General features: G+C 37.4%; 1 protein-coding gene across 5 annotated transcripts in view; it reads left to right on the top strand.

Moving 5' to 3' along the window:
• wdr64 (WD repeat domain 64) overlaps window positions 1-21,220 on the top strand; it is a 98,915-nt gene that overhangs the window by 21,098 nt on the left and 56,597 nt on the right. For all 5 annotated transcript variants that reach the window (XM_062975049.1, XM_062975041.1, XM_062975045.1 and 2 more), the window contains 5 exons: window positions 2,751-2,861; window positions 3,297-3,514; window positions 4,130-4,264; window positions 7,701-7,780; window positions 10,983-11,122. In XM_062975049.1, coding sequence (XP_062831119.1) covers window positions 2,751-2,861; window positions 3,297-3,514; window positions 4,130-4,264; window positions 7,701-7,780; window positions 10,983-11,122 — 684 coding nt within the window. The remainder of the gene's footprint in view (window positions 1-2,750; window positions 2,862-3,296; window positions 3,515-4,129; window positions 4,265-7,700; window positions 7,781-10,982; window positions 11,123-21,220) is intronic.

Raw genomic sequence — 21,220 nt, 5'->3', positions numbered from 1 at the left:
TATCAGAAAAAAACCCAGATGAGACGATCTAAAATGAAGTACCATCACAAAAGGCATGGTCCCTACCAACCTTCTGAGGATGAGGGCAACATCATCAGGGTCTAGAAGAAGTTTAACAAGTGGGAAACAAACTTGATACACTAAAAATACCTCTAAGGATCTAGGTACTAAAATATACCTAGGTTGAGAGGTGAACCAAAGCTTCTGGTGGCCAAGCTATCTCTTTGGGATTCCTCAAGGGCAAGACCCTTGACTGGTGATTTCCTGATTTGTGTATGTTTTCTCACATGTTAAAAGACTGAAAGTTTTCTCATGTGATGTAATCACTGGCAATAAGAGCTTGAAGATAAAGTATTGTAGTGCTTGAAGAAGATAATGATGATGGGGAAATTGGAAGGAAAAAGGAAGAGAGCCCAACCAAGGGCAAGATGGATGGATGTTATCCTTGAAGTGACTGGTTTGACCTTGAAGGAGCTGGGGATGGCGAAGGCCGACAGGGAGCTCTGGCGTGGGCTGGTCCATGAGGTCACAAAGAGTCGGAAGTGACTGAATTACTAAACAACAAAAGTGCTTTTCATCCCAACCTTTTGCATTTGAACCTGCCAACCAGTGGAATGCCATTTCAAAAGAAACTTCTCTGACTGATTTTTAGATAGTGAGGTGAACCTGTGTTCACAGATGCCTTTAAGCCCATACTAACAATGCTACTTTGAATCTAATTGTTTACAGCTGATACGCCTTCTTTCTCCTTTTTTCTTGGTTCTAACATGGTCAGATATAACTGAGAAATTCACTATAATCCTTGATGTCTGCCATATGCTATCAAGACCACATTTCTGTTGAAAGCTTGTGTCGCTATTAATTAGCCATAGCTACAGTATTCTTTCCCATGGCTAAAATGAAGTTCATCATACCACAGATCACAAAAGATCCTGGCTTGGGGGAAAATGTCAAAACCATCAGAAATTATCAGTGCTATGCTCCTAATCCTTTTAGAGATTATTGGTTATGTGTGAGGAAAGGTTCTTGTTGAGATGCCGCTATAGATTTTAAAATAATCTTCCTGGGGACTGAATCTATTTTGAGCAGGTCTTCCTTTCTAGTTAAAGGTTATTTTATTTAATGCCTAACAGCGGCTGCTGGTATACCAGTGGGTAATGAATCCATTAATTAGTATAGCTTCCCTGTCCGACTCTTGAAATCTGAAAGCACCATCTTTTCTTTACATTATATTTTCCTGTGATCAAATTACTTGCACTTTCTTCTTATTAAGAACATTTTCCCATTACATGCTTGCATGTTCCTCACTACATTCATTTGCTTGAGTTAGATAATGTCATTGCAAATATTTCCTTTTTAACATGGTTAGACCTTGTTACTGTCATAACTTTGCAAACAGAATTTCTGATTCATGACAGAAATGCAGCCTGCTATTGTTTTAGCCTCCAAAATTTGATTTACAAATGTATTAACTTTTCTCCGCACAAATCACAAAGCACTGTGTAGTTTTCTATTTATATAGTACAAAACCCATGGTTGTGAAATTATTTTTTGAATTTATTGAAACAGGAACATTGATGTAAGGTTCAGTTCTGAAACAGAGTCATGAATAATGACAATCCCCATAACTGTCTGCAAAAGGAGTTAAAAAATGGAAGCAGGAATGTTGATCTATATCACCAAACCAGTTCTTGCAAGTTTATCTCATCAGAAATATAAGACTTCCTGTTAAGCCAATGAGTCTTATTTCCCATTCTAAAGTAAGCCACCCCCATACTGTGTATAATAATAGAGAACCCAAAACAGTATATTTTTGGCTTGAAAAATCTCAATTTCAAGCCCGAATTACTATAAAAATTGTTACTTCTAACCATAATTTCCCACAAATTGATAATGTAAGTGCTTCCCAAGCTTTTAATTTTCTTCAACCCAGAAAATTATTGAACTTCATTGACTCTAAATATTTTTTTCAGGATGAACAGATTAATAATGTTTAAGATTAAGAGAATGTTTCACAGCTGATTGCTTTGTATTGATTTTGTTCTTGATTTCACCAGCAAACAAACACCACCTTGCCCTGATATCTAGAAGTCAATGTACTGTGGCAATTATTGTTTTTTGGAACTATCCATGTTATTGAAACTCCAATAAAGCAAGGAGGGAGGAAGAAGAGAAAAGTGTGAGGGACATGAATTGTTCTCCTATCCTTTGCCTATCTTTTCCCACCAGTCAAACTCATTTTTAGTACTGTAGGTCAACTGAGGAACCTGCATGTATACTGGGTGGGAGGAAAGAAGACCTTGGAGTTTGTTTTGAGAAAATTTTTGTACCTTCCAAAATTGTCCCGACACCTGTTTTATGCATGGTTGTGTTAGCATTAGATTTAAGAAATAGTTGTGTCTGGTTTGACTCTAAAACCATCTTGACGAACATGCTGAAATGCTAAGCAATTTACTCTGAATTTTTGGGAGGAAATCAGGGTACACACAGAATAAATTATAATTAAAATACCTTCACATATATATGCCTAAAACATATTATTTCCAATCCTCTAAACATGAGCTTACCGCAAAAATCAAAAAATAAATTCAAGCAAGATTTTATAGCAAATGTTGAAACTTTGTTCACAATAATTTCTCCAGTTCTTCATAGTAATCAACCTCATAAGAAAACAGACATCAGTTATAGATAATGGTTGTTTCCTGCAAATAATAGTGTGGTTGATTCTGTTGACAATAATCTTTCCTTAGGACAGTTCCTGGATCTCTGGATGTGATTTCCTGAGTCAGCTCAAGCGTGTGGTTGCGATAACGGAAAGAAGCCTCATCATATGGGATTATAAAACACAAGGAACAGCCATGGTATGGTACTGTCATAGTCATGATATTTTTTCCAAACAAAGCAAAACTTACAATCAATATGTTCTGGTATTTTATGCTGCAGTTTCATATTCTCATATTAAATTGCATTTTTATTATTAAAAATTCAGCAGGAAAAGAAGTAATGATGCTTTATTCATCTGAAAGCACCATAGGTTTTTCCAAATTAGACTTTAAATGTATCTTAGTGCCTTGCTTCATTCATATAGGGGCTCCTAGAAACTGGAATCTTCCATTCGTAATCTCCCCTGAGTTTTCCCAATGTCTTTTTTTCCCTATCCCTGAAAAGCCATACTTATGTTTACGGGCACTTGAAAGTCCCTGCCTTGACATTCTTCATGCATGTGTATTTTATTACATTTTCTTTGGAAGACTAAATATCAATGCACCTAACAACCTCTTTCTTTTATTTGCTAGGATAACTGTTTTATTATCAAACCTATGGAGCATTGTCTCCTCTCTGTCTGTTCCGTTCAACGACCAGCAGAATTGCTTGTGAAGGATGACATCTTAATGGGAGATGATGCAGGATTCGTCAACTTGTTTTCTATGACCAGTGATGATTTTGGTCTAAAACAATCCAAATCCAAAAAGAAATCACAAATAATGGTGATAGATTCTAAGAAATTCAAAAAGTAAGTAGAGCCTCATTGAGTATTCGCATTAATCAGACTTAAAATTTAGTGTTTAAATGGATCTTATGATGGAAAGCAAACAAAGTAAGACCATGGTTAAGAAAAAATTGTTGTTTCAAATATGTTTGTTAAAATACAGTGAACACTGTTTGATAAATGGATCCTGTAATAAAAGTTTAAATTGCTGTTTTTCTCTTGAAGGTTCCAGCCAGACAAAATTTTTAGGATGGATGAAACTCCATTCCATCTCTTTCATCATTTTCTCTAAAATATCAGCCAGCTTGTTAGGCTTCACTAAACTATTTTAGGAAGTTCCCTTCAAAGGCTTTTCCCCCCTGAACATTTTTTATTCCTACAAAATGTGCCAATTCCCAAGTCTCTATCTTCTGCACAGATTATGTTGGTTTGGCAACACTTAGGGTATTTAATATGCAATTCATATGCATGGTGCATCCTCCACCCAATCTAATATTTCATTTTTTTTTTGCATGAGTTTAGGCATGCTCAACCTGTAATGATTTTACCAAAGATCATTTTCCAATTGTAAAAATCCTGCCAGGACGTCAAGGAAATTTAACATTTTTTAACATCTGCAAATATGCTTTTTCTCTTTAGTATTAAACGCAAGCTGCATAATGACTGGGTGGTGAAAGTAAAATACATTCCAAGCTTGAATTGTTTTGGATCATGCTCTTTGGACAGCGTTCATTCTTTGGTACTGGATGACCTCAGAAGGCTAGAAGATAACATGTAAGTCACTATGGAAAATGTGTCTATCATACAAATAATCATGGGATTTACTTCTCATCTTTAAAATAGAGGTTAGCTTAATCTCTCAAAATGAATTAACTGAAGGTCTGCCTGCCAAAATGATTCTTCATGCAACTGATCCAACTCACAAAGCACCTTTTAAAGGAAGCTCTATAACCAACATTGCCAAGTTCTTTTGTGTAAGTTTTTAATAAACAAATCTAAATATGTGCTATATAATTACCCCACAATTTCATGTGTTCAATCTCATTTGAAAATTAAACATCATCTCTATTAGCTTTGGTAGCTGACTGACATTATAATAACCTAACCAATTTTATGGTGGATTAGGTCATTTGCTGATCTTGATAATGTAACAATAACACTATGTAACGCGACTTTTGTTCCTGGGTTATAAATGTCATTTCCCAATTGGTTCTATCAGAAAAACATGGGAAAAGTGTATTAAACTGCAAAAAACCTTTATTTTTGTGGGACATCCTGCAGCACATTTTACTAGAGTTTTTCAATTAATATCTCATAGAGTCTCAACCAATTCAGTATAGTTTGTAGCCACAAAAACAAAGTTTCTGGTGTATAACAACTACTTTTAAAGTAAATACCACACAATTAAAGAGGAAATAACACTTTCAAATCAGGAACAGATAATGTTTCAAATTTTGTTATATAATGTAATCAATATGGTGTTGTGGATAAAGTGCTAGATCTGGAATTGAAGACCCAGGTTCATGCTTAAAACTTACTCAATGATCTTGGCAACTTCACATATCTCACATGGTTGTTGTTAGAATACAAATTGAGGATTCCTGTATAATTCTCTGAAATACTAGAAGAAAGGGTGTATAGTGTCATTCTCAATGACAATAAAAGCAATGGAAAGTTTGCAAACCTATCTGCAGTAACTACTTGAACTTTAAATAATATCTGATCTCTGAAATCCAGTCACTGACAAGAGACAACAGTAGAAATGCAAGCGTAGATAGTGAACCTCACAAAACCAAGGTTCTCCATCCCTGTTGAAGATCACGAGGGCTCAGCATTCTTCCACTTCTTTTTAGAAGGGAAAATAGGTGAAATTTCCCAGTTGTACAGACTACTCTCTTAGGAAGAGCAGGACCAGTCTGCTAATATCTTGAGAATTAAAACAGATGGGGAGACTACCTTTAGAAAACAAGTAGGACTATGGGTCTTTCTATCAACTAAAATAGAATGCAAATTGTATAGATTTAACTGTTTATATCAGGCATATTAGTTCTTTGGTGAGGATAGGTGGGACACAGATGTATGACTGGGCACATTTTGCTTCCCCATTATTGTAACTGGAAGACAGAATAGTCAATGGAGTAAAGTTCTTCCAACTCTACAGACAGCTTTAGTGCACAATGATAGGATATCATTGTAGGATATCAGAAACCCTAAAGCAAAAGAAAACTCACCCATTTACTCTTTTTTCTATCTACTGGCATATCTACATGGAGCAAGTTATTCTGGGGCATTTGTATCCCAGAATGTTTCTGATCTAGCACATATACCTCCTGAATCTGGGGCCATGTGTTCATATTGTCCACCCCATTTCCTTGCTGACCTGTCCTTACGTTATCATCACCAACACTCCTTGCCAGACAATAAGTTCCCTGCAAGAGCCTAGTCATCATGGTCATTTCTGGATGTGGACAATGAATCAGGCTGAATAGAAGCCAACTAGAGTCTGCTCACACAGTTGCAAACTCTGAGTACACTCTAGAGCAGAATTTCCCAAACTGTGCTCCTCCAGAAGTTTTGGACTTAAGCTCCCACAACTCCTAACAGCTGGTAAGATGGCTGGGATTTCTGGGAGCTGAAGTCCAAAACACCTGGTGGAGTAGAGTTTAAGAAACGTTGCTCTAGAGTCTCCGATCTTGCATACTGTGGAAGAAGGTTGGGTCAAGAGCTAAAAGTTCTGGATTCTTGCCATAAGTCATAGTACATTATGAAGACTGCCAACACTGATTTTGGGGTGAACACAGGTGGGGGTTTTTTTCTTTCTGTTTGTTCCTCACATTATTTTTGTGTCAAAGAAGGCTAATGTTCAAGTACTGAACTATATGCCTCGTGCACATTGTTGCTCCAGATAGACCTGTCTTCCTTAATCTGGGTGATATAAGAATACATGACTTTTATCATTACCACTAACACTATGTGGGCATGATGAAGGGTGACTAGGAACCTCATCTTATGAGGTCTGGGGTCTGTTCAGGACGGAGCCCGACAGAGCCCATCACATGATGCAGGGTGTTAGGGATTCCTCTTCTTTAGAAGAGGAAGGGGAGAAGGAAAGTGTTCATGGATCAGAGGGGAGTTGGAATCTGAGGAGATTTTGTAAGTACCTACATTTCAGAAAAGGCAAAAGGAAACAGAGCAGAGACGTCACTCAGCTAGAATAGCTGCCAGAAATGCAGCTGAGTAATTGGAAACCGCCATAGCAGCTGTGGGGGAACTCAGGGCTATAAATCAAAAGCAGGTGCAGTCATCTTTTGCTGGTAACAAATTGACTCTAATGCCTAAGCCTTCGCTCCCCTTGTGTCTGCTTCGAGTCTGCATCTGGGAAACTGCTCCTAAGGATTCATTGCTGTTTCTTTGTCTGAAGTAAGACTGCTAGTTGATTTGGGAATTTATCAGAGACTTAAGAACTGTGTTTGCCCTAAGACTTCTTTGCTTTCTTTTGCATTATACCACTGAGTGTGCTGTTCTTTATGTTTTGTTGAAGTAAAGCAGTTTTCATTTACTTACCACATTGTTTTAGGGCTGTTCTTGAAAGACAAAACAGGACACAGGGTTTATTTATTTATTTACAGTATTTATATTCTGCTCTTCTTACTTTAAAGGGGACTCAAGGCGGATCACATTATATACATATAGGGCAAACATTTGATGCCCATATACACATAGATCCAGGTTCCTAGGGTGGAGCCCTGAAAACACAGGAGGCTTCTTGTGTTCTCATTAGGTAAACCGGGAAAAGTGTGGGGAGAAACTGGGCAGCAACAATTTTCCCTGTAGGATGGGAGAGTGGTCAATGCAGGGTAATGTGAGGTGTGGGGCATTGGTTTTCCCTACTGCCCACCAAATATGCCCCACTGCCCCATGGATGCCCTCACTTTTCCCCACTTGAGGACCTCAATGTAATGAGATCCTCATCTGCAAAGCAACAACAAGAAGAGAGGAATGCAAGTTTGAATTTTCTATGACATAAAGCTCTAACATTTTGATTAAAACACCTTTGAAATAATCTGAAGCTCTAGTTCAAAGCTTTCCACTGCAGACCTATGGCCTTAAAAAGTTTGCTATGTTTCTTGACATAAAATGATGAATAAAAATGAATAATTAAAATTTCTTTTTATTCTCTACTTGATCAAATATACTATTGTGATTCCAGAGCTGTCAGGGAATTTTCTATACCAAGGGGAGTGAATGCCTTCACATATTGTACAAAAGCCAATATTGTCGTTACTGGAGGTAAGCGAAATGAATTCAATTTAACATATTTAAATCTTTATAATCACTTTCAAAATGGCTTGGCTACAGAAATTTTATCCTTACTGTTTGTAATCATGCCTGTGTGCAAAAGTATAAAAATTAATGTATTGTAATATACATGAAACCAAATATAATTGGAAGGTGGAGCACCAAAGCTTTGCTATAATATGAAGTTTTGTGAATTTCTGGTTTGTACAATGTGTACTACTGCTTTCCTTGAACAGCAGCAAGCACATAACATAATTCACAATGACTTATTGGAAGGTTAAGGTGTAACACTTCCACAACTCAAGTTCTACTGTAGTACAGGTGTGAATGTTATGTGTTTAAGGTACTAATCTGGTTTTAATTTTTGAGTTGTTTATTTTTTTTAATGTACAGTACCTTGTAAATTCCAATGATGTGCTTTTTAATTTGTTGTAAGCCTGAATTGGGAAAAAGGCAGGGGATAAACAAATATAACAACAAACAACTCTAGTTCAGTTTGCAAGGAAAAAATTAAAATGCCTATTATTAAAAGATTAGGGATAAAAATTCCTCAGGAAAAAATTAACCCATTAGTTTTAATTTAAAATCAAAGCATGTAAATCTTCTGAACGCATTGATCAAGAAAAACTCAATACTCATTTAAAAATGGAATTGTTACAATTAACTATTTGTTGAAATGATGCATTTCTCCCAAAATATTGTCAGATTCTGTTGGCTATAGAAATGCATTCTACAATGGGCTTTTGTCATTAAAAATATCTTTTTGAAAGCCATGTCTTTTCCACTTCAACAAATATTTTGTTTACTGAAGAAAACATGCTTAAAATGTCATTTAATTCCATTGCCTGGGAGAGGGAGGGAAACAGGGATTGTGTCTTTTCTTGCTCATCAGCCTGTTGACAGAATTCATCAAGTGAATGTTTCAGAGATCCTGACCTACTGTGAAGCCTTTCTGTTCTCAGACATCAATAACCAGCCCAAGTTCTGACTACCACTTTGACTTCTCTGAACTAGTTCCACAACAAACACTGTTTCTTGACACATGCCAGGAACTATGCAGTCACTTCTAAACTTATCTACCCACATGCCAGATCTTTTTTGTATTTGATGGGCAACTGTTTCTATGTGTCATCAGAAAAAAAGCACTGGAGTTGACATAGATGGAAAATGCATCTTTACTTTTAGAGTGCAGAGATAACATTTTAAAGGGAAATATTTGTGCTTGCACCCTGAGTATAATTGTATATCTGGAACTAATGGCACACATTGAGCAGATTGTTCTTTAAAAACTGTTCCTTTGTAGCAAGGCGAGAGACACTACGATTATCAGGAGGAGCTAGTACTGTGCTCAGACCATCTCTTTTTTTTCTCCTCTAAATTTATTTATTTATTTATTTATTTATTTAAAAAGCAAACGTCTAGGATTGGGAAGAAGAAAAGATTAACAGCAGAAAGCTGCACCGCATGTCTTTACTTTTCAACCCTGTGTGCTGTAATTGACTTTGCAAACAAATGACCACACAATGCAACATACTCGCCTCATCTAGTCCTCCCTGAATGATTGACAGAGGCAAATTGCTCAAGCCAGTCTTTGAAGTGCCAAAAAAAAAAAAAAACAACCAGCCTCAGAAATTGTTATCCTGAAAAGGTCATCTACCCTTCCATCTTCCTTCGTAACTAAAAATCACAAAATATTACTCTGAGCAAGCTGTTATTTGTTGCTAGGTGTTTTGTCCATTTGTTCAGCACAAGATCAATAGATTCTGGTGGAAAAAGCTGACATTGATTTAGGAGTAAAAAAAACAGAGCAGAGTTACTCAAGATATTTAGTTGCTGTAGTTACAACACGCAGATGTAATACAGGAAAACAAGACTCACTCCTTATCAAGAAAGGCAGGCCCATTGAAGAAATATAACATGTGAAGATCTCCTTGAGTTATAAGATGACTTGTCATATGGCCGCATCAGATGGCCAATTCCCCCTCCCCCCATTTCACTGTCAGCTACCATAAAATAATGGGGATTAATGGCTGCCACAGAAAGAAATCGTGAAATTAGCCCAAAAAAAAATAGCATGAAGGACTCTGTTTTGTCTCAAAATGGCATGGGATGGGATCTGTGACAGTTTCCATCCTGTTTCAGTGCTTGGCATGGTGAAAAGGCACATTCCAAAGGGCTGTCATTAGAACAGCAAGCTGTTGTCTCTCATTATTGAAATGCATTGTTACTTCTTCCCATGCAAATTGATTTTAAACTGGAGTACTGCCACCTGCATCATATGGGGTTTAGGACCAAACAATGTTATCCCATGGAAAGAAATAGTTTAAAACTGAAACACTGTCTCTTGTATCATATGAGGTTTGGGGCAGAACAATTTTATCCTGTCTGGATATTATAGAAATTTTAAGATGTGGCTCATTAGCAAAAAAATAATAAAATACTTTTCTAAAAACAAAACAAAAAAAACACATAGGGGGGGCAGAAACTTCTTGGTTTTGTATGATGGGGAAGATATCTGGTGCCTATGGGGAAGCACTCCAAAGTTTGATACGTTTGCGTTGCTGTGAGTCTTCCAGTCTGTAGATATGTCTACAGCCCAATACGTCTCATGACAGAAAAAGTCACAAAAGGGGGCGACTGAATTATACTATCTGTTCACAATAACTAACTTACAAAACAAGCCCCCCCACCCCACCCCACTGCCATCTGATAACATTCTTTATAACCACACCAGTTATATGGCTATACTGTTTCAAGCAGTTGCGTCTATAATGAAGATGTATAATACAGTATATAGCTATCAGAGCAGAATAAGAAGATGTTATCAAAAGTCTCTCAGTTTCACTATTTGGTTAGAAATTCCCAAATGCCACTATGGATATCAATACAACAAATGGATATACATCCAACATACTCACTTCTTGCAGACAGTCTTTCCTGGCTCTAAGATGGAGACATTAATATGAGAACACTTTGCTTCTATAAGAAAATACTAATTCTCATACAAGTTTAAGTTTTCTTTCATCACATACAAATTAATAGGAGAGCAGATAGTAGTAAAAATAGTAGCACTGGATGACTAGGCAGTCCAAATATTACTTTCTAAAATGTCATTTCTCCCAGAATTATCCAGTTGCTAACTTTCTACAAACATGATGCAGAAATTAACCCAGGAGTTAATTTCTTTCCATAGGAGATGATAAAATTCTTCGCTTGTGGCATCCTAACATCAACACAAAGCCAGTGGGGAAGCTGATGGGGCATTTATTTAGCGTTATGGAGATTGTCACCAATGAAAAAGATCAGCACATCATTAGCCTTTCTACTGCAAAGGTAAACTCATTTTTTTCTTTAGTTAAATTGTGTAAGATGTCACTATACATGCTATATATTTTGTTATTAATTTTATAGAAAAAACTTAACTTTTATTCATTGATTACAAAGATTACAAAGATGAAAGAAATAGAAAAGAACATGTAATTTTTTTCCCATCCACTTAAAAGCATGTGTAAGATTACTCTCTACCATACTATTTGTTATTGTGAGATTAGAGATGCACTTATACTATAGAATAATACAGTTTTGCACCTGCAGTAATAGGGTAAAAACTGATTTAAAAGGGTGGGTTTTTTAAAAGTAAACTATGTGCATCATTTTTAGGATAAATTAATGAGACGCAAAGGCTTCTATAAAAACAAATTTTGACTTGGCATCGATATGTCATGAGTGTTGGCACCAGTTGGGTCTCCAGGGGAGAGCATTCCACAACTGGGGTGCCATAGATGAGAAGGCACTGTCTCATGTCCCAACATGGAGTATTGATCTCAATGGTGGGACATCCCTCTTAATCTTCAGGCAGGCATATATGGAGAGAGATTTGCCTTCAAGTAATAAAGTACCAAGCCAATTTAGTGTTCTGTTGATTTCATTATGTTTATTAGTTATGAGCTTCTTAAACTCATTATTTTGTCTGTATTTGCATTTAAATTCAATTGAATTGATATTTACTGTTCACTGCCTTGAGTCCCTATGTCTGGAGAAAGGCAGGATAAAAATAAAGTAAGTAAATAAAATAGACCTATGAAATTAATGGAACAGGTAAGTATTAACTTAACAAAGATTCTATTGATTCAGTGGATCTATTCCAGTTGGGTCTTTGGCCATGGTTCATTGAGATGTTGTGTCAGTGGGATTTATTTATATTCTTTATATATTCAGTATAGTATCCATGTATAGCTAAGGGAGATCCAGTATTATGTTTCTTTAGCAATCTTCCTCACTGCTAGCACATTCCAGGAATGTTGGACTACAGCTATGAGCATCACCGGGCAGCTGGACTGCTAGCTAGGAATAATAAGAATAGGATTCTAATGCAATTGAAGCAAGTAATGTCTGGAAAGGTGTTAGCATTGGCATTTCTATTTTCCTATCTGACTCATTACCTGTATTAGTACTTTAGAAGCATATCGTTCATCAGTTCTATTGTTTTTACGAAGAACAAGGTAAAAATCCTCTATAAACTGTTACAGGGGCTTAAGGAGATGAGTCAGTTTGTGATTATGCAGGCACAGTCTTGAAGTGGGAATAGTGTTCCAAAATATGCTTCCTTAGTAACATTTCATTCATTCTTCACTATGACTCTCATCTCCTGTAGTGGAAAAACAGCATCACTCCTCATCAGATTATTGCTGTGAATATTTGGCAGTAATAAAGCTGATAGAAATGTAATGAATTACTTTAATTAATTACAAATTTTATACAGAACAAACCAGAAAAAACGTGAAGCTGGCCATGATTCAAAGGTCTAGCTTGCGATGAGAGCAAAGACAGATCTGATGGAATTTTTGTTCTTGTATGCCATGAGCAACACATTCTCTTTCTCTTAAAAAGAAGTTTGCTGTGTGGTATGGAGGTACTATGGCTCTATTAAAATCAACCGAACCCTTCTTGGCTGTGCAAAAATATATGTTTGGTTCCTTGGTTACTAGCCATAATTTCAAAATACATGTTAGAGAAATATACTTTGCTCTTAACGTTAGATTTCTTATGATTTCAATGCCCAATTGATTGTTCTCCACCATTATTTTTAAGGACTACATTTGAGTAAACTGACTGTGGACTGTGCTGCAAATCCAAATAAATGGAACAGTGTTTGGCTTGATCTGTTGATTTCAGCAGACTAGCAAAAGACTGTTCTTTTCCTTTTCAGAATAGGGAATGGGAAAAGATAGGGGTTATACCACGTCCAGATTTTAGTGGGTTGATCTAGAGACAGTAGTGGCAGCTAGAGCTGTGCGAAATGGCTGATATCCGATTAGTAATTTGTAGAGGAGATTCTGATGGCCCTTACTTCAATTCATGAAGATTTGAGGGGTCCCATTCCAATTTGTAATCCGAATCTCCAAAGCTTTGTAATTCCTTTATTAAGATTTGTTCCATTAGTGACACTGGGGAAAAATTTGAAGCTTGCTTCTCCATCAGGGTGAAACTTGACATACTTGTAAGCAACATTTACAACTTTAAGCTTCCAAGTTTCAGAATGTTTTGGGCTTCCATTGATTTTAAGGAAATTTGTAATGTTTTACAAATATATATTTTTTAAAATTACAAGTGATATTTAGGAATTTTAAATGGTTTTTTCAATTAATTTTTTAAAAAACTACAAGAGACATCCCCTTAAATTGTGGCACAGTGAGACAACATGAGCAGAGTGGCAAGCCTGCCAAGTTTCAGCACAATCAGTCTACTCACTGATTTTAAAGATTTTTTTCAATGTAAGCACATGTGATTAACCTACAGTGGGGCTTTAATGTGGGCAGCCCTGTTCTGCTGACATGAGCAAATTTCTGGGAAATGTAGTTTACAATGGAGCCATTTGAATACTCTGCTACAGAAGTCCTTGCCTTTCCAAATTACATTTCCCAGAATTCTGCTTACGCCAGAAGAATGGGGCTGCATTCTAGGATTGGATAGTTTCAAAAGATGAAGGTTATAGATTGGATATGAAGTGATAGAAACAAACAGAATTATCAAAAACGCTACTATAAATTTAAGTTTTGAGAAACACACAGAAACAGAACAGACCTCTAAACACACATCTTTATCTCTCTCTTTTTTATAATTTTTATTAAGTTTTCAAAAAGTGTACATAATTAAAAGAGAAAAAAGGGGAGGGTCATTTAGGGACATAAGAGTAAGTGAGGAAAGATAGGGAAAAGATAGAGAAAGAGAATAGTAAAGAGGGATTGGGGCGAGGAAAGAAGGGGGAAGGGAAAAGAGAAAAAGATAGGAAAGGTGTTACACCCCAAGGCAGTGTGAGCACTGGAAACCAGACAGAGACCAATAATCATATAATATCTTTATTAAAACAATTATAAATTCAGGAATGAATAGGTGGAAAGGTTGAGCATATAATAGTCCTTTAAGAGAAGGTATGAATTAGTCCAAAGATTTGAAGGGAAATGTCCAATATTATTATCCAAAGTCCAGAAACCGAAACACACTCAAAACTGTTGGAAAGTTCTTGAGCGGGGGAAAACAAGGAAGCAAGACTGAAATAACAAGGTCCAAAGTCACTAGGAAGTCTTTGATATCCAGGCAGGAACGTGATGAAACTGAAGCAAAACTTGGTTCAGGAACAAGGTAAGGAAGTAGACTTAATCCGGGTCTACTCAGGAGCTGCGGCTTGGCTTGGCCGCCAGGATCTGGGAAAACTTGGCTTGGAAGAAGCAGGAGCTAGAGTCGGTGAACCTTTCTCAGGAAATTGCAACATTGACACCGCAAAGCGTCCATGGTGTAAAACACTTTTATGGAACCCAAATTGATCTCAAACAAGGGAAGCCAAACTCCCTAAAGGTTCTCAAGGGAAAACCTATCCATTATCCCCTCGAGATGCCAAGCGGTTACTCCTGCAGAGTCCTGGTTTTTCAGATCTCTGGTGATGCAAAAACTCCCTTCTGTTGAAGGACACATTCTCTGGGGAACTAAGAACATATGTAATCTTGCAGTTAATATAGAGCTGTCTTTATCTTAGAAGAGATACAAAGGTTCCTTATCAGTAGTCAACAGCAATTAGACCATCTTTATAATGGTAAGGCTGGAGATAAATGGTAGATGTTAGATAGTGGATCATTTTCTTTTTAAAATTAGAGTTATTGAAATAAAGACATTGCAGGTTTCACCCATTTGCATTACAATGCCTTTATTAAAATATAACTGAGAGGACTGAGGTTTTTTTGTACTTCCCTATTATTGCGTTGCGTCTTGATCCAGAGAGAAAAGCGGAGTAATCCTCCTCCTCTTCTGACAAAAGCAAAGCATTGCAGTCCCTCTTAGCATGTATTCTTTCTCAGTAGTAGCTTTGGCCATCTTGTCCATAATCTGGTATTGCTTGGGTACCCTGGTCTTGGGTTTTAGCTGCAAAGTGTTAGAGAGTATGCCCACAAGTGGCACCCAAGAAGTTGCCAAAAAAAAAAGACCCTTAGATTGTAATGTTTTTAAAACATACTGTTATTATCTCCAGGTCTGTTAAAAGTAAGTCTAAGAAGAAACATTTTTCTACCTTCTGTCTCCAGGATTTTGCATGTAACCTAGCAGTCTCTTAGCAAGCATGCTGAATTCTACATCGTGGCATCATGAGTCAGTCTCTTCTTTACCAGAACTTGAATAGTGCTCTTGATATTACTAGGCTTTGAAACTAAAATAGCACTTTTGATATTAATAGGCATCCCAGTTTGAAACTAGTCATTTCCAAATGCTCCAAGGAAAGATTTCTCAGCTGTTGTTTGTCCCTAAAGTTCATGTAAGAATGTGTGCTGGCATTGTTAAGATACATAGTGGTGTCACCAAGCTTTTCAGAAGCAGTACTTTCAGCAAACTGTGTCCAAATTATTCATATTTGAAACCGTTGTATGAATAATCAATGTAGCCCTTGGCCAAAGAGTGAGGAAGGAAACCATGGTGAAAGATAGACCTGTTTATTTACATTGTTTAGAGACTGTCACCTACACAATGCACATGCTGCTCTGGGTGACATAGGAACTGTATGGGCAGCATAAATCAAAAAGCCATCACGAAGTCTTTACTTCACATCCACTTTCAATAATGTGGTAAGAATGAAAAACATGCCTTTAATGGAATATTATATAAGATATTTTTTTGTTATGTTAGCATTTCCAGTAATTTCATGAAAAGACTTGGATTTAAAAATCTATTCCTATAGGATATTTTTGTATAGTTCTGCTGATAGGATACATATAAAATGTTATTGAATTCTGTTTTAGAAAGGCTAAAGTGAAATCTTTAGACTTGTTATATGAGATGCAATACTGATTTTTTTTTTTTAGAAAAAGCAAAACCACCACGAGAAAAAGGTGTTATTTTATAATTCCACAGCATTGAGCCACATGAAAGTAGTATCAAATTGCATTAATTTTACTATGTATATGCACCCTTAGTGTCTGATTTAGGGTTGTGCATGGATTTTGTTTTCCCCGTTTCATCTGTTTCCTTCGGTATCTTCAGTACTTCAGGAGCATGTAACAGGAAGGGCCCTCCCGGTACATAAACCTGCCTGACACGAAAGCAAGCGGGAGCTGATCGCGGCTCCTACTCCCCTGTTCAGCATCACAGTTGAATCTTTTAGATTTTCCTTTATTTTCCTGATTCTTTTTATTTAGTGGGACTGAATGGGAGTTAGGGACATGAGGGAGGGTGTGTGGGGTGCACGCACCTGCATTTGGGGACTTGGAGATGGAGAGTCACCCTTTTACCTTCTTTTTCTCCTTCTCTTCCTTTCCTTCAGAAAATACTCCTAAAAGATCATAATAATTATTAATAATAGTTATCCCATCAAAAAAAAGAGAAGCCTACCTCTCCTCTAGAGTAGAAATAGAAATAGCTTTAAGGAAGCAAAACTGGCACGCAGAAAAGAGATGGCAGGCACTGAAAACAGGGAATTTTTAAGGTAGTCCAGGGAGAATAGCTCTACTGAGCTACAGACTATAGCTCTTCCTTCCCTGGGCCTCCTTAAAATGCCTCTTGGAAAGCTGCTAGGTGTGCTAGTGCTCTTGAGAGAAAGCATGCAGGCCTGCCTCCTGCAGCTGAGCACCTCTCCTCTAGAGTAGAAAAACAGCTTTAAGAACAAGAAGCCCTATTAAAGCACCTCTCCTCTGGAGTAGAAACGGGTAAGAAGCCTCCTTAAAGCACACGCGCCTGCCTGCGGCAGAGAGTCTCTCCTTTAGGGTAGAAACAAACAGCTTAAATGCCTGAAACAACAAGAAGGGTAGCCTGGGGAGCCCACCCCATAATGGGCTAATAGAAAAAAAATCTTTTGGCACTCCCAGAGCAAAAACAGATACCTGCCCTCCCATAGTCGGGAGGCTCCCAAAAAACGGATCGGGGCCCCCACTGAAAGTCGGGACATGAAACGGCTCATGGTTTACCCAGATTGCACAACTCTAGTCTGAATTACACCTGACTAGGCATTTCTGGGAATAGTATACTGTATCTCATTAAAATCTGTAAGTCTAATTTCCAAATAAACTTTCAAGGGAGAAACTATATGGAGAAACTTCATGGCATTTTCAAAACTGATACAAATAAATCTTTTTACTCTGATATTATTTACAAGCATTACTACAATAATTTCAAGCAAAGTAGAAAAATAAATAATGTTCTATCCCATTTATCTTCAAATTTCAGATTTAAAAAGAAGTATCTAACCATTGCTGTTGTTGCTTTGGGAGCCTTCAGACTTTTCCATTTTATAGCAACCATAAGATGAATATATCATGGAGTTTTCTTGGCAAAATTTCTTTAGAGAGGATTTGCCTTTGATGTCCTCTGAATGATATAATGACATGCCCAAGATCATCCAGTGGGCTGCCATGACTAAGTGGAGATTTGAACTCCGGTCTTGTCCAATATCCAAACACCATACTAGTTCACAGCAGTCTATATTAACAGATCCACAGGACACTATGAACCTCATCACATTTATGAGGTCTCGTGGGATGATTTGCCAGCCTCCACAGTAAATCATTGGGGCAGAGGAGCAGTCCCAGCACCCGGTGCCCTGCCTCACCCACAGAGACACTTCCCCATCACATGTGGGGAGACATCAGCACATGGCTTCCCCCCACACTAGCCCAGTTGTTTGGGTCTCCTAAAAGCCTTCAGAAGTGGTGATTTATTTAGAAAAAATAAGTTGCAGAGGCCTCCTTGCACATTAAAAAGGCCAGGTTTTCAAAACTTAGGGTGAACTTCTGGTCTAGGCTATTGTCAGTCTGCAGTGTTTCAGGAGTCACAAGGAGTGCAGATAGGCCCCAGACCCTCTGCACTTGTCCATCCCCATATTAATGGCTTGATAAAGGCAAAGTAATATATCACCCTTCAGACAGAAGTAGTCTTTCATTGTCTGATGGGGCTAGTAGACTCTTGCCTGTGTTCATTTCCAATTAATACATTTCATGTGATTCCTATTTAAAACTATTTTCAAGCATTAGATGCAGAATAAAAATGACTGGTAGTTTTCCTTTCCTAAACTTCTCCCTCCATTCCCACTTTTTTGCACAGTCAAAATTTAATGTTGATTGCATGTTGATTTTTATGACTGTTTTTACTGATGATGATGTTTTTATTGGGTTAATTGTGTTATTGCTCTGTTATTGTTATTGACTGTTGTATCGGGCAAGGCCCCATGTAAGCCGCCTCGAGTCCCTTCGGGGAGATAGGGCGGGGTATAAAAATAAAATTATTATGATGATGATGATGATGATGATGATGATTATTATTATTATTATTATTATTATTGCTAGTTTTCCCCTTATGAAATTAGCAGATTCCCCCCCTTTCTGGTTTACCTATTGGTGCTGGAGGAAGATTTTAAAAAGCAATTGCATTTACAAGTCACTGCCTTTAATCAAAGTTTAATCTGCACTCTCCTGACAAATTGTAGGAGTTTCTAGGTCAATTGCATCCTGAAGGTGATTTGCTTGAATTGCACATAAAAGAATGTTTTAGGGCACAGCTGATGTAATACAAGTATTTAGTTTTTCATTGCCCAGTTTATTATCAGTCTTGATTGGATAAGCTAACATGAAATTATATAGCTACACCGGAAGAACCAAGAAATCAATTAACTTTCTGGTTGAACTCATAAAATGTACTTGTTGCAAATATGCCAATTCCTAGACACTAAAACAATGAATGAAAAATATGATTTGAACTTAATTATATATATGTATGTGTGTGTGTGTGTGTGTGTGTATATATATATATATATACATATATTATACATAGAAGCTATGATCCAATTTGAGATAATGGAGGAAATACTTATGGAATGTAGGAATGAGTGAGCAATATAGCAAACAGCAGCATTCCTCTTGAGCACATGGATCCATGCCTATTCAACATCCCAGGATAACTGGCAAGGCAGGCTTATCTGTTTTCACCTTTTCATTCTGTTTTGCTGTTCTTGCATATTCAATAACAGATTCTGTAGACAGCTGCTGTTTAGCTTCCCCAATCTTGAACTTCATTACACTGTTTACTGCTGGCAAGTTGCTGCAACCCCTATCCCCAAAGTCTTTTTCTCTAGTTCACTTTCACATCCTACTAATGCTCACCAATGTTAAGAAAACAAACAAAACAAAACTTCAACTGTAGAAGCATTTTTATTCTGCTCCATCAGTTGGAAATAATTTCACTGTTTATCCCACCCCTAAGTTCTCCCATTAGATGCAGCACTTTACCCACCTATCTCACCCATTAGGTTTACAATATACACTCCTCACACTTTGGCCCAGTTCACTCTCATTTAATCTATGTTCGTTTTTAAAATTATGTTCTACTATGCCTTTTTTTAACTATTTAACTTTTTTTTTACTATGCCATTCTGTATAAATGTGTTTTTATTCTGTTTTGATTTTTACTTGTCGATAATGTGTGTTGTTTATGTATTTTATTTTGTTTTACTGTGATTGCCTGGGCTTGGCCCTATGTTAGCCACCCCGAGTCACTTCGGGGAGATGGAGGCAGGGTATAAACATAAAGTTATTATTATTATTATTATTATTATTATTATTATTATTATTATTATTATTATTATTGTCATCATCATCATCATCAAAATGGGAGGGATAGCTAACACTCCAGAAGACAGGAGCAGAATTCAAAACGATCTTGACAGACTAGAGAGATGGGCCGAAACTAACAAAATGAAGTTCAACAGGGACAAATGCAAGATACTTCACTTCGGCAGAAAAAATGGAATGCAAAGATACAGAATGGGGGATGCCTGGCTTGACAGCAGTATGTGTGAAAAAGACATTGGAGTCCTCATGGACAACAAGTTAAACATGAGCCAACAATGTGATGCGGCAGCTAAAAAAGCCAACGGGATTCTGGCCTGCATAAATAGGAGTATAGCATCTAGATCCAGGGAAGTCATGCTCCCCCTCTACTCTGCCTTGGTCAGACCACACCTGGAATACTGTGTCCAATTTTGGGCACCGCAGTTGAAGGGAGGTGTTGACAAGCTGGAAAGCGTCCAGAGGACGGCGACTAAAATGATTAAGGGTCTGGAGAACAAGCCCTATGAGGAGAGGCTTAAAGAACTGGGCATGTTTAGCCTGCAAAAGAGAAGGCTGAGAGGAGACATGATATCCATGTATAAATATGTGAGGGGAAGTCATAGGGAGGAGGGAGCCAGCTTGTTTTCTGCTGCCTTGCAGTCTAGGACGCGGAACAATGGCTTCAGGAAACTACAGGAAAGGAGATTCCACCTGAACATCAGGAAGAACTTCCTCACTGTGAGGGCTGTTCGGCAGTGGAACTCTCTCCCCCGGACTGTGGTGGAGGCTCCTTCTTTGGAGGATTGGACTAGATGGTCCATGAGGTCTCTTCCAACTCTACTATTCTATGATTCTGTGAGCTGGCAGTAAAAAGCTGCTGTTACATAGAAACAGCCCAGATGGAAATACATGCAATGAGTGACTTGGACATTTTTTTAAAAGACCACAACTTTATTAATGTTACAGCTGTATAGATTTCGATTAAGCAGCTCACAAGATATTTGGCCCCCAACTATATCTACCAGGAGTTCCTACACTTTATCCCTGTCCTTTCTCCTACAGGTTTAGCGTTTTAAACTGACATTGCTCTTTTACTGCTAATTTATTATTGACCCTTGCATTTTTGTCCACCAGCCTGGTTCTGAAATTCTATTGCATAATTCCCTTCCCCCCGAATTTCAATTCTCATTACTGCTCAGACTATTGGCTATTGATGATGCTTTTTTATGTTATTGTCTTCTTGTAATGTTGTTAATTTTATTGAGATATGTTCTATGTTTGGTTTTAATCTTTGTTGGATCAGGCTTGTACCCATGTTAGCCGCCTCGAGTCCCTTCTGTGGAGGCGGGATATA

The sequence above is a fragment of the Anolis carolinensis genome, chromosome 1 (genome assembly GCF_035594765.1).
Source record: "Anolis carolinensis isolate JA03-04 chromosome 1, rAnoCar3.1.pri, whole genome shotgun sequence".
Classification (NCBI taxonomy): domain Eukaryota; kingdom Metazoa; phylum Chordata; class Lepidosauria; order Squamata; family Dactyloidae; genus Anolis; species Anolis carolinensis.
The sequence above is the reverse complement of the archived record's forward strand: the minus strand, read 5'-3'. Positions and strand labels throughout refer to the sequence as shown.